Source organism: Gymnoscopelus microlampas (assembly GCF_963454915.1).
Source record: "Gymnoscopelus microlampas genome assembly, chromosome: 7".
In the NCBI taxonomy this organism is placed as follows: Eukaryota; Metazoa; Chordata; class Actinopteri; order Myctophiformes; family Myctophidae; genus Gymnoscopelus; species Gymnoscopelus microlampas.
In genome coordinates, this window is record NC_139944.1 from 54322380 (window position 1) to 54339688 (window position 17309).

Consider the following 17309-nt stretch of genomic DNA (forward strand, 5'->3'; position numbering starts at 1 on the left):
GGTATTTTATTTGTCATCGGCAGGTATATTTATCTGAGTTATCCTCGACACACCTCTGTAGCATGGAGTTGAGTTAGAAATAAATGCTTTCTTGTCCTATAGTGCAGGGGTCGTCAACAGAGCGGTCCGGGACCCCCTAGGGGGCCCTCAGAGTTACTCCAGGGGGGGCCACCAAATCCTTGTGTGATAGGATTCTTTGTTTTACATCAACCACTTGAACCCTAGCATCCCTATTCTGAGGGGAACATTAGCCGAAAATAGCAGATCTACAAGCTCACAACGCCTCGCAGAGCTTGTAGATCTGCTATTTTCAGTTAAGTTGTTTCAATACACATGAATCCAACACTACACAACACTACACAATGATAGTGTTGTCAAACAAGTCTATGAAATCTATGTAAACGTTTAGTCTGAAACACAATTTTAAACAGTATATAGCCTATCGTGGGGGGTCCCTGCTTCATCTCTCTCACATCTAAGGGGTCCTTGGCTTGAAAAACTATTTAAGACCCCTGCCATAGCGAGCATCAGTGAAGTGTCAGGGTTTAGGAGATAACGGTTTAACCAAATGAACTCTGAGCGTCCATAATGTTCTGGCGGGAACATTTGGCAAAAACTAGTTGGTCTACGAGCAACTAGATGGGCTATTGTTGGCGTAGAGAGGAAAACAAGGAGGGAGCCTAGACTGAATGTTCCTTTTGAAAATATGTACTTAGAACATGAGTCAAAATATGTACTAGAACATCATGAGTCAACAGCTTGTTGGTTTCATTCTGATATTCGGGCTGCTTGTTGCCACACTATCTTCTTCCACTATAGAAATCTTCTATCAGAATACAATGAATAACCTAATCATTATTATGGTGTAATTATCACTCTCTAGAACAGAGGGTTTTCAGCATCTCACACAGAGAGCTCTATTCTTCTAGATCAGGGGGTCCCAGACCTTTCAGCTCAAGACCCAAAAGATACATGTTGTGACCCAAAAATACATTAGGAATTAATCATTTAAGCCCTATTTTTTTTTTTTTTTTTTTAATGTCATTCTTATGATTATTTCAGATTTTTCTAATTTATGTTAAAATCTGGTTATTTTTTAATAAAGGAAACGTTGCTCATGACCCATACAATTTGGTCAGTGGCCCCCAAAATGGGTCCCAACCCATTGTTTGGGAAGCACTGTTCTTAGACAGTGGGGTGGGTGGGGGGGGTTCAGAGCTGATAAGGAGAGCTTCAGATTGCAGAGGTTTGTTTTGTCAACAGTGACGTGTTGACTCGACAACAACCAGTGACAGACAGGAGGAGTGGCAGGGAGAATGGAGTGACTGACAGCTGTATTGAGGCCTGAGATTTATGTGTGTTCGTACTGACACTGATGACACTGTCTGTCACAAAGAAATGAGCAGAATTTACACTCCAACATATCTCTACACCTGTGTAACAACCGGCTTTAGAAGTATCAGAAGACGCTCAACTTTGGTTCATTTAGAATTTTGTTGACATATTTTCTTCTTTTTTTTACCACTTAAAGCAGCACTACGTAACTTTCGTTTAACTCTTTGCCTGCCAGATCAATAGTGTAATAGTGTGCCGCGGCTGCCAGCAAAAACAGCGATTTTACTGTAACTGTACCTTTTGAAAAATCATGGAATATTCTCTGTGACCACCGACCTCACAAAGATTACACACACAGGGTTGTCGTAGTAGAGGAAAAAAAAGGTCCCTGGAAGAAAACATGTTGAGATTGGGGTCCGTGGGCCAAACATATATCTAAAAATGATTTCTAAATCCTAACGGCATGTTTCTTTATCAGTGGTGCTCCAACTTTTCCATGTCAAGGACCCTCCAAAATGATATGTATTTGGACCCCCATCTCAATATGCTGTTCCAGGGAACCCCCCAGAAGAAGCACAGATCGGAGTTAAAAATCGGAGTTAAAAATGTTCGGATCGGAGTTAAAAATGTTCGCTTTTAAAACATAATATATAGGCTACATTCAAAGATTTGTGCGGCACTATGTGCTGCGCTATGAGCTTGTATGTCTGCTTTTTTTTTTTTAATGACTTGTACTTTATTTTCTTTTTTAGACAGACATACAAAAAAAATATTTTCAGCATCATTCAGCAACAAACATGATGAGACAAAACATACAATAGACATCACAAGAACAATCTTCATCAATAGCAACATGCTATTTTCAAATAGCCAATCTTAAAATGACACAGATGCGTTCGTTCCCACGTTAATGAATTAACGTGGGACTTGGTTGGTCAGCAAGACGAGGGTCCAAAACTGAAACTTTTCCACTGCGTCCCCGCGGACAGCCATGTTCTACTTAGAAAAGCACACACACACACACACACACACTTCCTCCGCGGGTTCCACATGCATTGTGTTGCCTCCTCTCTCTCTCTCTCTCTCTCTCCTCTAGCTGCTGGTACATGTGGCTGAGGTCTCTCTCTCCTCTAGCTGAGGGGATTAGAGTCAGGTTGTCTGTTCTATGAAGGTGTGCTGATTGATGTTGTGACTCAACTCAAAGAGGTGAGCTGTGGGTGAAGAAGACAGAGGCATTTTTTTGGAAAGCTCTCCCTCGACTCCACCGGGTTCGAGCTCAGTTCAGGGCGATGACAGATCCTGACAGATCCGTCCCTCTCTGCCAACTCTCTCTCTCTCTCTCTCTCTCTCTCTCTCTCTCTCTCTCTCTCTCTCTCTCTCCCAGGCAGCCAGGTAGAGCCCCCCCAGCCCTACCCCCGTTCTTCTTTCTTCCTAGCTCTCCAAGCCTTCTTAGACCTCCCTCTTTCACTCTCTCTCTCTCTCTCTCTCTCTCTCTCTCTCTCTCTCTCTCTCTCTCTCTCTCTCTCTCTCTCTCTCTCTCTCTCTCTCTCTCTCTCTCTCTCCCTCTTTCACTCTCTCTCATGTATTCAATTCATAGTCATGGTCTCTCTCCCCTCTCTCTCTCTCTCCCTCTCTCTCTCTCTCCCTCTCTCGTCGCTCCTCGCCCGTCCTCAGCACCCCTCAGACAGTGTCAGTCACTACCTCTCCCCTGGCGCCAGATGCAGCCTCTCCAATTCAATAGGAGCTATTTTTCCACTGCCCCCCCCTCTCTCTCTCTCTCTCTCTCTCTCTCTCTCTCTCTCTCTCTCTCTCTCTCTCTCTCTCTCTCTCTCTCTCTCTCTCTCTCTCTCTCTCTCTCTCTCTCTCTCTCTCAGGGCCACTTTCACGTTGTCAGTGTTACTATATAAACAGAAAATAGCGCTCGAGTTACGGTGTCACTCAACCCTGTCACAGCCACACCCCGCGTCACGCCAGCCTCCAGCCTCCCACACCTGGGCCAGGCTGCTGCTAGTGCTGCTACGGGGCTTATTATAGCATCACCAACACTTATTAAATATATCTCTGCTGGCAGGCAGAAACCAACTATAATATGTCCAAAATATTATTAACTCTTCAGGAAATGAAAAAAACATGTTTTTAACACAACACAACATCAAAGTAAATTGGAGTTAGGAGGTTTTTTGACCATTAATGTGGAGATATAGTTGATTTGTCCATCATTGATTAGAATGATGAAGGCAGACGGAAGTTGGAGAATAGGAGGTTTGAAACGACAGTTTGAGGATCCAATGGAGTTAGGAGGTTTTAGTCAGAAGCGCTTTTTAATACTTTCCATTGGCTCAATATTTGTAAAACCCACACACAGACGTAAAGAGGGTTCAATAGCACTGATTTATTGAAGAAAATAAAAACAGAGATAGTGGGTTTCTGCCCGACAATATATTATCATACTTACTAGTGGGTTCCAGTCAATGGGTTCCATAACTAGATAGTAGGAAATCGTTTGGTAAATATTAATTTACTGATGACTATTGTCGCTCTGTCTAGCTCTGACTATGACTATCTCCATAGTCGCGCCGCGTCTTGAGCTTGTAGATCTGCTACTTTTGATGCGCTTGTGTGACGCTGTAGTATGATCAAAGTAGGACGTTACTTTACGCAAAAACACAAAAAGTTAAAATTTTGCTACTGATGATATGCAGGCTAAAAACTGAGGATTTCTCCATTGTTTCCATTGTATTTTGACTGAAACAGTAGGCTGGGATATATAAGCCGTTTTTGTAGGTGGTTGTAATGTCATGAGATCTCTCAGTCACACAGACCCATGTTGTTATCTAATCGTCATTACAAATGATATTGTCATCATCCAATTTTCTCTTCAGTTCAGCTAATTAGGTAATGTGATATATATAATATACCCCCGGCCTCATGTGTTAAAATGAACCTGTCTGCCATATCAAACAGCTATACGGTATGTCAAAGACACTGATCCTCTTCAAGTGGATTTTCTCAGTCTTGGAAAACACAGCGTTATATCTTCCCAGGCTAAAATACAAAATCACCCGTGGGGTTCCCCAGGGTTCAATGTCGGGTCATTCCTCTTTTCTCTATACGTGCTCCCACGAGGTGATATCATCCTTTAAAACCTATAATGTCTGTTTCCGCTGTGGAGGCAGACGACACAATTATGTTATTATATTTCACGTGTAGGCCTACAGTTACGGCTAAATGTTAGTACGTCTCTTCCCCTTCCGTCTCTGCAGACGCGTTTCAAAACAAAGTAGTCGCAGCCTGGCTGCTGACATGATTTTATTAAAAAAAGGTGAGTTTTGACGATATGAAAAATCCATGTCACAATTATTGTGGCAAAAATAATTGCGATAATCAAAATATGCTTAAAACTTAAAATGACTCTTTTGTTAACCACTTGAACACCCAGCATCCCTATTCTGGGGGGGGGGGCGGCGTTCGCCAGAAATTGCCGATCTACAAGCTCACAAGCTTGTAGATCTGCTATTGTTGGCGAATCTTGTTTAAATGGTGCTGAATTTGCAGCTCAACAAAGGGGAGGAGATTTGTGGGGTCTTTCAAGATTATTCCAAATGCTTCACAATTTTGGAAGATTTTTTAAAACCCCTGTCACGATGTGATGCGTTGTGAACTTATAGCTGAAGTATAACATAGGGTTAAAGTGACGATCCTGATTCAGAAGTGGTTAAACTGATTGTGATTCTGTATAAACTAAATTAGCTAGAGGGCCCCCCCTGGAACCCCCTTAAGAACCACCTGAGAGTCAAACACACTTTGAGAACCTAACCGGCGGGTTAGATAAGATCACGTTAGTGTCAGGTTCACGTTCTCATCCTCCCTGTCAAGGTCAAAGTTAAAGAGCCAGGATTTTTTTTATTTAACTCTTCCAGTCGCTGGGAAGCCGGTGTCCCCGGACTACCCTCCTGTCTTTGTCCCTCTTTCTCTTCCCCATTCATCCCTCTCTCTCTTCTCCTTTTTTATTAGATTATTCATTTATGCCCGTTCTTTCTTTCCCCCTAGCCATGCCCCTGCTTGTTAAAGCCGGGAGAGAGAGAGAGAGAGAGAGGGGGTTAAGGGCAAGGCTAGTTTTTTTTTTTTGGGGTGGTTTGTGTTTGTGGGGTGGTGGGGTCCACGTTTGGGTCAGGGTCCTGTGCAATCCATTGACGATGGCAAGGAGCCTGTGAGTGACTTTGGATTTTTGACCCCTGTTTTTTTTTTTTTTTTTTACTGGGTTGGGGATCCAAGCATAGAGCTGTTGTGATGTGAATAGCTGAGGCTGGCCAAGGTGACTGGATCCCAATAAAGAGTCCGTCAGCCTGGCCGGGGGCCTCCCCCCCCATCCCAGACACAACCTTTATTGGGCATCTTATGAGCCCGGGCCTCTATTAAACCCTGTCCAGCCTGCACTGAGGAATTTAGGGCCAGGAAACAAGGGAGCGGGGAGGGGAGTGGGGGGGGGGACAGGGGGGGGCAGAGAGGAGGTGAAGTTGGGGTGACTGAAGGTGAAAGTTGAAAGACATGTTTGGGAGAGAGACTTGGTTGGTTTCTGGTTTTTGGGACGTTCGGTTGAGACTGTACAAAGCAGGAAAGGTTTGGTTGGAACGGTACATGGTAGGAAAGGAAGTTCGGTTGGAAACGGTACATAGTAGGAAAGGAAGTTCGGTTGGAAACGGTACATAGTAGGAAAGGAAGTTCGGTTGGAAACGGTACATAGTAGGAAAGGAAGTTCGGTTGGAAACGGTACATAGTAGGAAAGGAAGTTCGGTTGGAAACGGTACATAGTAGGAAAGGAAGTTCGGTTGGAAACGGTACATAGTAGGAAAGGATGTTTGGTTGGAAACGGTACATAGCAGGAAAGGACGTTTGGCTAACGGTACATAGCAGTAAAGGACGTTTGGCTAACGGTACATAGCAGGAAAGGACGTTTGGCTAACGGTACATAGTAGGAAAGGACGTTTGGCTAACGGTACATAGCAGGAAAGGACGTTTGGCTAACGGTACATAGCAGGGAAGCAGCGTTCGCTTCGTCTTGATTCTCCCTCTTGCACGCTTGCGTGTTAAAGATGCTTGTGGACCGACGGCGCTCGTTGCTATGCGTCCACTTATTTTATATTGTTTATTGAGCGGCTCTGCCTGCGCGGGCGGGCGGGCGGCAAATGGTTGGTTATATAGTAGCGGTTATATGGAGCGACACGGCGTTCCTCGCGAGACGGTGAGAGAGAGAGAGAGAGACAGACTGGTCTCATAAACACACTGCTTCTGTTTGTTCACATGGGGCTCAAGGTATATAGGCAGGGTCTGCTTGGACGGCCTTTCAAATAAAAATGCAAGCTTGCACATGTGTGGGGACGCGCACACACACACACACACACACACACACACACACACACACACACACACACACACACAGAGGTATGTTGCACCCTCCCGCTTCCCAGTAAGTGGAGAAGCCAATCAAATCTCAGCTGCCAATCAGCATTTTATCAGCGCAGCCATCTGGCCATCAGCTAATTGTGTCTCTTTTAACTCCCTGTCAATCACCACTGACCCCCCCCCTTTCCCCACCCCCCTCTTTTTTCTCTTAAAATGCCTGCCTTTGAGCTTGCCTTCTGGGGAGGGCTCCACAGGGTGGGCTCTTGGGGGGTAGGGGGGGGGGGGGGTTTGTTGTTTGTTTCCCTACTTTTCCTCTTCAGTCATCATCCGCTGGATTAGCTTTCACCGCTGTTTGTTTCAAAGACCTTTTTTTTTTTAAAGAACTTACATAAACAAGAGTGAAGGTTAAAGTGTTAAGTGATATTTATATGTTAAAACGAAAACTTTCTTTGTTAAAAAGTTACATTTTCATTTTGTCATAGTAGTCACTGCTATAGAGCACTGTTTCCCAAACAGTGGGTCGGGACCCATCTTTGATTTTAGAGATTTTAAAATGTTTAAACAAAAAACATTTTCCAACAAGTATTTAATAAATAAAATAAAAAAATCTGATAATTTCCATAAATAATTAAAAACATGTTTAAGAAGTAGTGAAAATAGCAGATCTGCAAGGTCACAACGTGGCGCGAAGCGACGCGTTGTGACCTTGTAGATCTGCTATTTTCACTAGTTTGGGTCCTGGGCAAACGCCTAATTTATTTTTTGGGGTCTTGAGCTAAACAGAGTTTAGAGTGTTTGTTCAGTAACTCTTTAATAAACAGAGAATGCATTTTCAGGTAGGTTTGCCAAACAGAAGAGAGTACTCGTTTATCAGGTTAAATTTTATAGGGTTCCAGTTCCAATTTAGTCTGATGTTCACTTCTTTGTTTCTCTTGTTTATCCTGTGTTTCCTGTATGACTTCTCTCTCCTGATTACATCTTCTGTTTTACTAAAGAGCTGGAGAGACATGGAGAGCCCTGTATAGTTACTGAACAAACATTCTATAACAATTGCTATATCAGAATATAGATATATTTATACTCAAAAGAGGGCGGGGGAGAATCGCTGACTGCACTTTTAAGGCAATTAAGTGGTGACATGCTGTCACCACTTAATTATAAAATACTTTAAAAAAGAACATTTTTGAAAGATTACGCCCATAACGACATGCCCAAAACCCCAGGGGTCCTATGGGTTTTGGGTTAACATAAACCCAAGGACCCCTGGGTTAACATAGCATCACAATCACTTTTAACCACAATCATTTTAACCACTTTTATCCATTTATATGTTGGCTATTCAAAAATAGCAGATCTACAAGCTCACAGCGCGTCACTTCGTGCCGCGCTGCGAGCTTTGTACATCTGCTATTTTTTAGGTTTTTGGAAAATATCGAAAATGTTTGAAAAACTTTACATTTTCAATGTAGGAGTCCCTTACTTCATTGGTTCTCAAAGTGGGGTCCGGGGACCCCCAGGGGTACTTGAGGGGGTTCCAGGGGGTCCCCAGCTAGATGATGGACAGGAACCAAATGGACCCTTATGGGTCTGTAACTCTGAGAGTGTACAAATGGAACCAAATGGACCCTTATGGGTCTGTAACTCTGAGAGTGTACAAATGGAACCAAATGGACCCTAACGGGTCCATTTGGTTCCATTTGTACACTCTCAGAGTTAAATTAACATTGGTTTTACAATGTGAATTGGGGTTCCAGAGGTATAAATGCCATTAAATGGGGGTCCGTAGCCTAATGCATGTCAAACTGGGGGTCCTTGAAATTAAAATGGTTGAGAATCACTGCTAGAGAGCCGTAAAAACCTTCTCTTATTGGGGTCCCTGGCTTATCTTTTCAAATGGGGGTCCGTGGGGTAATAAGTGTCAATTGACATGAAAAAGTTTGAGAACCACTGCCTTACTTGACTTAAACCTTCCCATCTAACCCTCTCTCTCTCTCTCTCTCTCTCTCTCTTACAGCGGTGGAGACTCAGAGCACCAGTTCAGAGGAGATGGTCCCCAGCTCGCCGTCGCCTCCTCCACCGCCCCGCGTCTACAAGCCCTGCTTCGTGTGTCAGGACAAGTCGTCGGGATATCACTACGGAGTCAGCTCCTGTGAAGGATGCAAGGTGAGCTCCACAACATCAAGTCCACTGATGGAAGAACAGTAGTACTCACATGTTTTACTTGAGTAAAAGTATCAATACTGCAATGTAGAAACACTCTGTTACAAGCACAATTCCCGTACTCAAAATGTACTTGAGTAAAAGTACAAAAGTATTGGCATAAAAATGTACTTAAAGTACCTAAATTAAAAGTACTTATTGTGCAGAATGTCCCATTTGACGAGTTCAAAATGTATACTTTTTTTTGTTGTTGAAAATAACAGATCTACAAGCTCACAATGTGTCACATCACGACGCGTTGTGAGCTTGTAGATTTTCAAATGGCCAAAATGTATATAGAGCCGAAGTGGTTAATGTATGTTTTGTAATAATAATCAAAATCTGCAAAGTAACTAGTAGTAACTACACTGAAGACAGTTAAAAAAAAGACCTCAAAATTGTAGTTAAGCACAGTACTTGAGTACGTGTTGTACTTAGTTACTTTACACCACTGATGAAGTCAGAGTAGATTAGAAGCTTTCAAAGATATAATTGTCAGGGTGTTGTTGTTGTTCATGTGCTGCCCTCCTGTGGACCCTTATGAGCACTGCATGTTGGAAGTTTCAAAGTGCTGCTGCACAATAATTGACATGTTCAGATAACAACACACACACACACACACACACACACACACACACACACACACACACACACACACACACACACACACACACACACACACACACACACACACACACACACACACACACACACACACACACACACACACACACACACACACACATATTTTAAAAACATTTTAACAACACAAATCTGGTACAGAGGTCCCTGGCACAAATTATAATTTCAGATGGGGGGTCCGTGGGCAAATACACAATAATTTTGGGGTGGCGTGGAAATGTTTAAGAACCAAAACCAATAATCAAAACATTTAGGAAGCAAGCTCAAATAAGAAACTACTAAAATGCAACCCACCAATATTTATAAGCAACAGAAAAACAAGCCCAAAGCCGCTTATATAATAAGCAGACATGGTAACACTGGAGCTCCTGTCTCCAATGGTATTGGGGTGTAAGGCCCTTTGAGCCTTAAAAGTTGGTAGAATCTTAAAATCAATTCTAAAAAACCTTCTTCTTCTTCTCATCCAGGGCTTCTTCCGCCGCAGCATCCAGAAGAACATGGTGTACACCTGCCACCGAGACAAGAACTGCCAGATCAACAAGGTGACGAGGAACCGCTGCCAATACTGTAGGCTGCAGAAGTGCTTCGAAGTGGGCATGTCCAAAGAAGGTCAGTGGCAGTGTTGATCTGGACAGAAAAAGCAAAGTTTTAGTCATTAGTCTTTTGAATAAAATTCTGTTTAGTTTTAGTCATATTTTAGTCGTCTGAAATGTTTTACTTTGTAATAGTCTAGTTTTAGTTGACTAAATATCATAAGATTTTTGTCGACTAAATCTACAGTTGATTTAGTCGACTACAATGTATTTTTGCCGGGCCGTGATGCCACCGAAATGGCTGATTTTCACTTAGCTGCATGCTGAAAATAGCAGATCTACAGCACGACACGTTGTGAGCTTGTAGATCGGCTATTTTCGGTCTGTCACACGCACCCTTGATGACTCAGTCTAGATTTTATTTGTTGACGAAATTGTCAATATATTTAGTCTCAGGTTTAGTCATCACAGCTTAGTTTTTGTCAGTAAAAAATGGTAGTCGACAGACAATTTTCGTCATAGTTTTAGTCGACGAAATCAACACTGGTCAGCGGAAACCGGGATAATTTTGTTAGCGAATGTCGGGCGTTTTAGAGATATTTTGTCGGGACTCAAGGCACCCGGTTTGAAACCGGGACGGTCCCAAACAAAACCAGGGACATCTGATCAACACACTCTCACACCCCAAAAGGCCTATAGTGACTTCTTGTGAGAATGCGTTGATCTGATCACCGTTAGGTCAGGGGGGTTCACTGTCTTGCTCAACCACTCTCAGACACAAAACCAGAGGAGGAGGAGGCGGGGGAATCGAACAGGCAACCTTCCTTCAGGGGAAGATTCCCAGACAGACGGCAGGCTGCTGTACCTCCTGAGTCACTGTCTCTGACCTGAGGGCTTTTATTCTTCTATTAACAAACCTGTTATAACAAGCAGAACCAGAACATTCCCAGAAAAGAACAAAGGAATCACACAGAGTGTTCATTTACAGTAACTCTCTGACGCGGGGCTATTATAGTTAAAGGAGTAGTTCACCCCAAAAAAATACTTATTTTCTATCAGTTACACACCCCATGAAGCCTGGAATTCATCGAGAGTTTTTGGTTTTTGTCGCATTCCTGAGCCAATAATTTGATAACCGATGAAATTATTGGCTTAGGAGTGTGACGCATGCACACGCACACACACACACACACACGCACACACACACACACACACGCGCGCGCGCGCGCACACACACACACACACACACACACACACACACACACACACACACACACACACACACACACACACACACACACACACACACACACACACACACACACACACACACACACACACACTTGGATTGATTGAAACCTTTATTTCATTTTATCCATTGAGACCGGGTTCTCTTTTTCAATGGCGCCCCCCTGTGTACAAAAGGACATGGTTTTATAGACAACAAGGTACACAAAAATATAATAAAATAAAAAGCGTTCTTCCAATACATGGTCAGCTACGGTTTCCGCCGTAGCGCCCAAACTGCGGAACGAGCTTCCACCCCATGTTAGAGTCAACTCACTTGTACTCCTTGGCGTTCGACAATTCAGACTGAGTTCTGCTGTTTCCACTAGGAACTGTGTCTACATGTTGTCCTGTTTATTGTGTATTGTTTTGCTCTTGTATATTATAGTATTTATTTTGTTACTGAGTGTACAGCACTTTGGTTCAACACTGTTGTTTTAAATGTTCTCTATAAATAAAGTGGATTGGATTGGATAAGGTCGGCTAAAAATATTTTTTTTAAATAGCAAAAGAAACAAGGACATCTAACGTCAACTTTTCTTGACATTGTTCCATACATTATGGATCCACCAGCTTAGTTACTACTAGTTGTAATTGCACCTTCATCAGTACCATGGTACCATGACTAGATGTATTTAATGAGTTCTAATAGTTGTGTCACATGACTAGATGTATTTAATGAGTTCTAATAGTCGTGTCACATGACTAGATGTATTTAATGAGTTCTAATAGTCGTGTCACATGACTAGATGTATTTAATGAGTTCTAATAGTTGTGTCACATGACTAGATGTATTTAATGAGTTCTAATAGTCGTGTCACATGACTAGATGTATTTAATGAGTTCTAATAGTTGTGTCACATGACTAGATGTATTCATTGAGTTCTAATAGTTGTGTCCCATGCAGCGGTGCGTAACGACAGGAACAAGCGGAAGAAGGAGGTGAAGGAGGAGGTGGTGATACCAGAGAGCTATGAGCTGAGTGGAGAGCTGGAGGAGCTGGTCAACAAGGTCAGCAAAGCCCACCAGGAGACCTTCCCCTCTCTGTGCCAGCTGGGCAAATACACCACGGTACGTTTACTACACAAACCTCTTATCTATATTATAACTTTTTTGTGTCTTTTTTTTTCCCCCTGTAAATTGACGCTCCTACTTGATCACACTACAGCGTCACACAAAAGCATCAGAAGTAGCAGATCTACAAGCGCCACGTTTCGAGCTTGTAGATCTGCTACTTTTGCTATTTTTGAATTTGAATCTTGAAAAGTAACAGTTTTGGAGATTTGAGGTTTCCACCCGACAGAGACGATATACTAGATACAGTAGTGGTTCCCAAACATTGTCAAGGACCCCCAAAAACATTTTTTTTCCCAAAATAGCAGAATAACAAGTTCACAACGCAATGCGTTGTGAGCTTGTTGATCTGCTATTTGTTTGATAGCTGGAACAATAAAATAGGCAATAAGTGTTTAAACTGTTAAACCACATTTTGCTGAACACCCCTCATGAACCCGTGAGGGACACCGCACCCCACTTTGAGAACCATTGCAGTATAGACTGACTGACTGACCAACAGATCGGCCTTAATATTTTTTGTTTCATTTAATTGAACCTTTATTTAACCAGACAAGACAAATTAACAACAGATTTTTTTTTCTTTTCTTCTTTCTTTTTTTTTTTTTTTACAATTGTGGCCTGGCAACAGGCCAGTCCTTTTAGAGGGAGAGGGGAAATAGTGGCTAAAAGAGAAAATCAATCAGGTTAAAAGTTAAAATCAAATAACACAAAAGACTCACAAAAGAACTTGAATCACAGGCACTCAGATCCGGTACAATACATGACAGTGCATTATGAAGATAAACCACTCACCACCATCTCTCTCTCTCTCTCTCTCTCTCTCTCTCTCTCTCTCTCTCTCTCTCTCTCTCTCTCTCTCTCTCTCTCTCTCTCTCTCTCTCTCTCTCTCTCTCTCTCTCTCTCTCTCTCTCTCTCTCTCTCTCTCTCTCTCTACAGAACTCCAGTGCTGACACCAGGGTCCAGCTGGACTTGGGTCTGTGGGATAAGTTCAGTGAACTGTCCACTAAGTGCATCATAAAGATCGTGGAGTTCGCCAAGCGTCTGCCCGGCTTCACCACGCTCACCATCGCTGACCAGATCACACTCCTCAAGTCTGCATGCCTGGACATCCTGGTAAAAAAAAAACTCATTTTCTTCTATGGATAAATTAGTACTTTTCCACCGTCAGTTGATGCTTCATATAGTTTGTTTATTTTTGGAACACATTTATTATATGACGAGATCTAAGATTCCCCCTATGGGATTTCCAAAACAAAAAAATAGTGCCATGACCCAGGGGGGGGTGGCGCCCTCTAGCGGCAGTGATGTCACACTTCAGTGCTCAATCTATTTCTTTATCTTATCACGCTGCTTCTTGGCTCGTCAATAGAGGCACTGAGACGCGCAATAGCTTGTGTTCAACGAAAATCTCATGCTGGTTTTCAGGAGAAGGAAAAGAAAAAAACGTTGGCATGGCACGTTTGTGTAAAAGCCACAGATATGTGGAATGTTGACGTTTATGAAACAAGAAATACTTTTCGTTATCAATGTTTCCAGATGTGGCCAATCAATGTCGACTCAATCCTAGATGATCCATAGTCAAGTACTACTGTATGTGCAATTTCTAAATGGATTGTTCCCACCCTATTGGTATGCGCACCCTCATTGTGCGTGAACGGATCTGTGTAACCACTTTAACCATTATTTTATACTTTGGCTATTCAAAAATAGCAGATCTACAAGCTCATAGTGCAGCACCGAGTGCAGCGCTATGAGCTTGTAGATCTGCTAATTTTAGAAAAATCGTGGAAATGTGTGCAAATCTTTGAATATATATTTTTTAAAGCGAACATTTTTACTCAAATCTTTGCTTCTGGGGGTCCCTGGAACAAAATGTTTTGAGATGGCGGGGGGTCCGGACAAATACATATCAGTTTGACATGAAAGAAGTTTGAGAACCACTGATATTATAGTAACATACGTTTTTTTCCAAAAAACTATTAGGATTTAGAAGACATTTGTAGAATCCCCATAAGCAAAATGTTAGTAAAAAAAAATGTATTCAAAGATTTGCACAACATTTCACGATTTTTCTAAAATCTACAACCTCGTAGCACGGCACTCGGAACTAATATTGTTTACTATTATCGTTCCTATTTACTGTTTACTAAATAGTTGTACTTGCAATGTCCTCGCTGCACCACTAGTGGGCCCCAGCCCACAGGTTGTTGGGAATGGCAGGCATTAGAACGTTTGGTATTAAATTGTGTGTCACCGTGTCACTTTCTCATCGCCTGCCTCTCTCTCATTGGCTGATAGATGTTGAGGATCTGCACTCGCTACACTCCAGAGCAGGACACCATGACCTTCTCAGACGGTCTGACCCTGAACCGGACCCAGATGCACAACGCCGGCTTCGGCCCGCTCACCGAGCTGGTGTTCGCCTTCGCAGGACAGCTCCTCCCGCTGGAGATGGACGACACGGAGACCGGCCTCCTTAGCGCCATCTGCCTCATTTGTGGAGGTACTGCAGTGCTTCCACCTTTTAGTCAGGACTGCCCGGCCGATTAGCTATAGGCCAGACTGTGGTTCAAAAAAGGTTCTCAAACTTTTTAGTTCAAGACCCAAAAGAAATGTTTTACATTTGCCCGGGGACCCAAACTAGTGAAAATAGCAGATCTACAAGCTCACAGCTTGTAGATCTGCTATTTTCATTTACATGATTTATTTATTTATGGAAATTGTATTTGATGTTTCTTTTATTTTATTTATGAAATACTTTTGAAAATAGTTGGCATCGTTTTTAAGTGATGAAATGCTATGGGTTTTTTTGTTTAAACTTTTAAAAAAGTCTTTTGAACTAATAAATATGTTTTTTTTTAAAGTAGGAAAAAAGGGGATATTTACTCGAGACCCCTAAAATTGCACTGTTTGGGAAACAGTGTCCTCTGCGATTTATTTTCTTTTGGTGCTTGAACCTGGACATTCGTATGTTAGGATGTGACTTAACTTAACCGGTTTCCAAATTAAATCCTGTGCATATTGGTGAGCTACAACTATTGATTATTTTCTCACAGATTATTCTTAGTCATTCTAAGTCATTCTAAAATGTCCCTGTCCTGTCTCCTGTCCCCAGACCGCATGGACCTGGAGGAACCACAGAAAGTAGACAAGTTACAGGAGCCTCTGTTGGAGGCTCTGAAGATCTACGCTCGCCGCCGCCGACCCAACAAGCCCCACATGTTCCCACGCATGCTGATGAAGGTCACCGACCTGCGAGGGATCAGCACCAAGGGTTAGTTAGACACAACTCTTAGACACAACTCTGCTATTTACACACAACACACAAGTTGACACAACTCTGGTCTATAGACCATAACTGCTCTATGCCACAACACAGTATATATAGACTAGTGTTTCTCAAATATATATATCCCCCTAAGGGGGCGTACAGAGAAGTTTGGGGGGTGCTGGAAGCAATATTTTAAAAAAGGGGGCACTGAGGTGTTTGATATATTCAAGTGCACATTTTCTTCATTTCATCCTACATTCTTTTCATTAACTGACATGATACTGATGATGTCATGATACTGATGATGTCATGATACCGATGGTGTCATGATACTGATGATGTCATGATACTGATGATGTCAGAAACATGGTCAGTATCATGCACTTTGTCCTTAGGCCCCAGCCATAAAAGTCTGTCCCCCTTTCGTCCATACATGGGCATGTTTTGTACCTGTTTTCTCCATACATGGGCATGCCCCCTTTGTCCTTAGGCCCCAGCCATAAAAGTCTGTCCCCCTTTCGTCCATATATGGGCATACACAGGCTGACACGTCATGTGAAGACCGGCTTATAAAAGTCTGTCCCCCTTTGGGGATTTGGATATTTTGTCCACTAAGAATAGACTAAGACTAAACAATTTCAGAAGACTAAAACAGGACTAAGGCTTCGTCCACACGTACACGGGTATTTTCATAAACGTAGCTTTTTATATGCGTTTTGGGGGGTTCGTCCACACGCAAACGCGTTTTTGCTCCATGTAAACGCATCTTTTGGAAAACTCCTGCCACAGTGTAGATTTTTAAAAACTCCGGCTATGTGTTCCCGTGTGGACACGGTAAACGGAGTTTTTGCATGGGTCGTTTAACGTTTAGCCGTTGTCGTGTGGACAGAGAGATTTTTTTAAACAGGGCCGTGTAGACGCGGAGGTTTTCAAAAACGAAAACGAAATATCTGCGTTTATGAAAATACCCGTGTACGTGTGGACGAAGCCTTAAACTAAATGGTGTGTTATTCAAAAGACTAAACCAGAATTAGCTGTCAACATTAACAGTGGTGTCAGTGTCATGGTCAGACTCATTTTCATTTCATTGCAATTCATAACTGTTATACAATAAACCAGTGGTTCTCAAACTTTTTCATGTCAAGGACCCCCAAATTGACACTTATTAGCCCGCGGACCCCCATTTGAAAAGATATGCCCAGGACCCCCATAAGAGAAGATCTTTATGTCTCTAGCAGTGATTTTCAGCCATTTTAATTTGAAGAACCCCCAGTTTGACATGCATTTGGCTACGGACCCCCATTTAATGGCATTTATATCGCTGGGACCCCAATTCATATTGAAAAATCAATGTTAATTTAACTCTGAGAGTGTACAATTGGAACCAAATGGTTCCATTTGGTTCCATTTGTACGCTTTCAGAGTTACATACCCATAAGGGTCCATTTGGTTCCTATCCATCATTTAGCTGGGGACCCCCTGGAACCCCCTCAAGTACCCCTGGGGGTCCCCGGACCCCACTTTGAGAACCAATGCAATAAACACACAATAATAAAACATAT

General features: G+C 42.6%; 1 protein-coding gene across 4 annotated transcripts in view; it reads left to right on the forward strand.

Moving 5' to 3' along the window:
• Nucleotides 1-17309, forward strand: part of LOC311049072 (retinoic acid receptor gamma-like) — an 87837-nt gene that overhangs the window by 67826 nt on the left and 2702 nt on the right. For 2 of the 4 annotated variants that reach the window (XM_084062514.1, XM_084062516.1), the window contains 6 exons: nucleotides 8753-8901; nucleotides 10047-10188; nucleotides 12292-12470; nucleotides 13413-13589; nucleotides 14775-14979; nucleotides 15592-15750. In XM_084062514.1, the coding sequence (XP_083918640.1) occupies nucleotides 8753-8901; nucleotides 10047-10188; nucleotides 12292-12470; nucleotides 13413-13589; nucleotides 14775-14979; nucleotides 15592-15750 (1011 nt within the window). The remainder of the gene's footprint in view (nucleotides 1-8752; nucleotides 8902-10046; nucleotides 10189-12291; nucleotides 12471-13412; nucleotides 13590-14774; nucleotides 14980-15591; nucleotides 15751-17309) is intronic. The other 2 variants (XM_084062515.1, XM_084062517.1) reach the window with 1 other exon arrangement.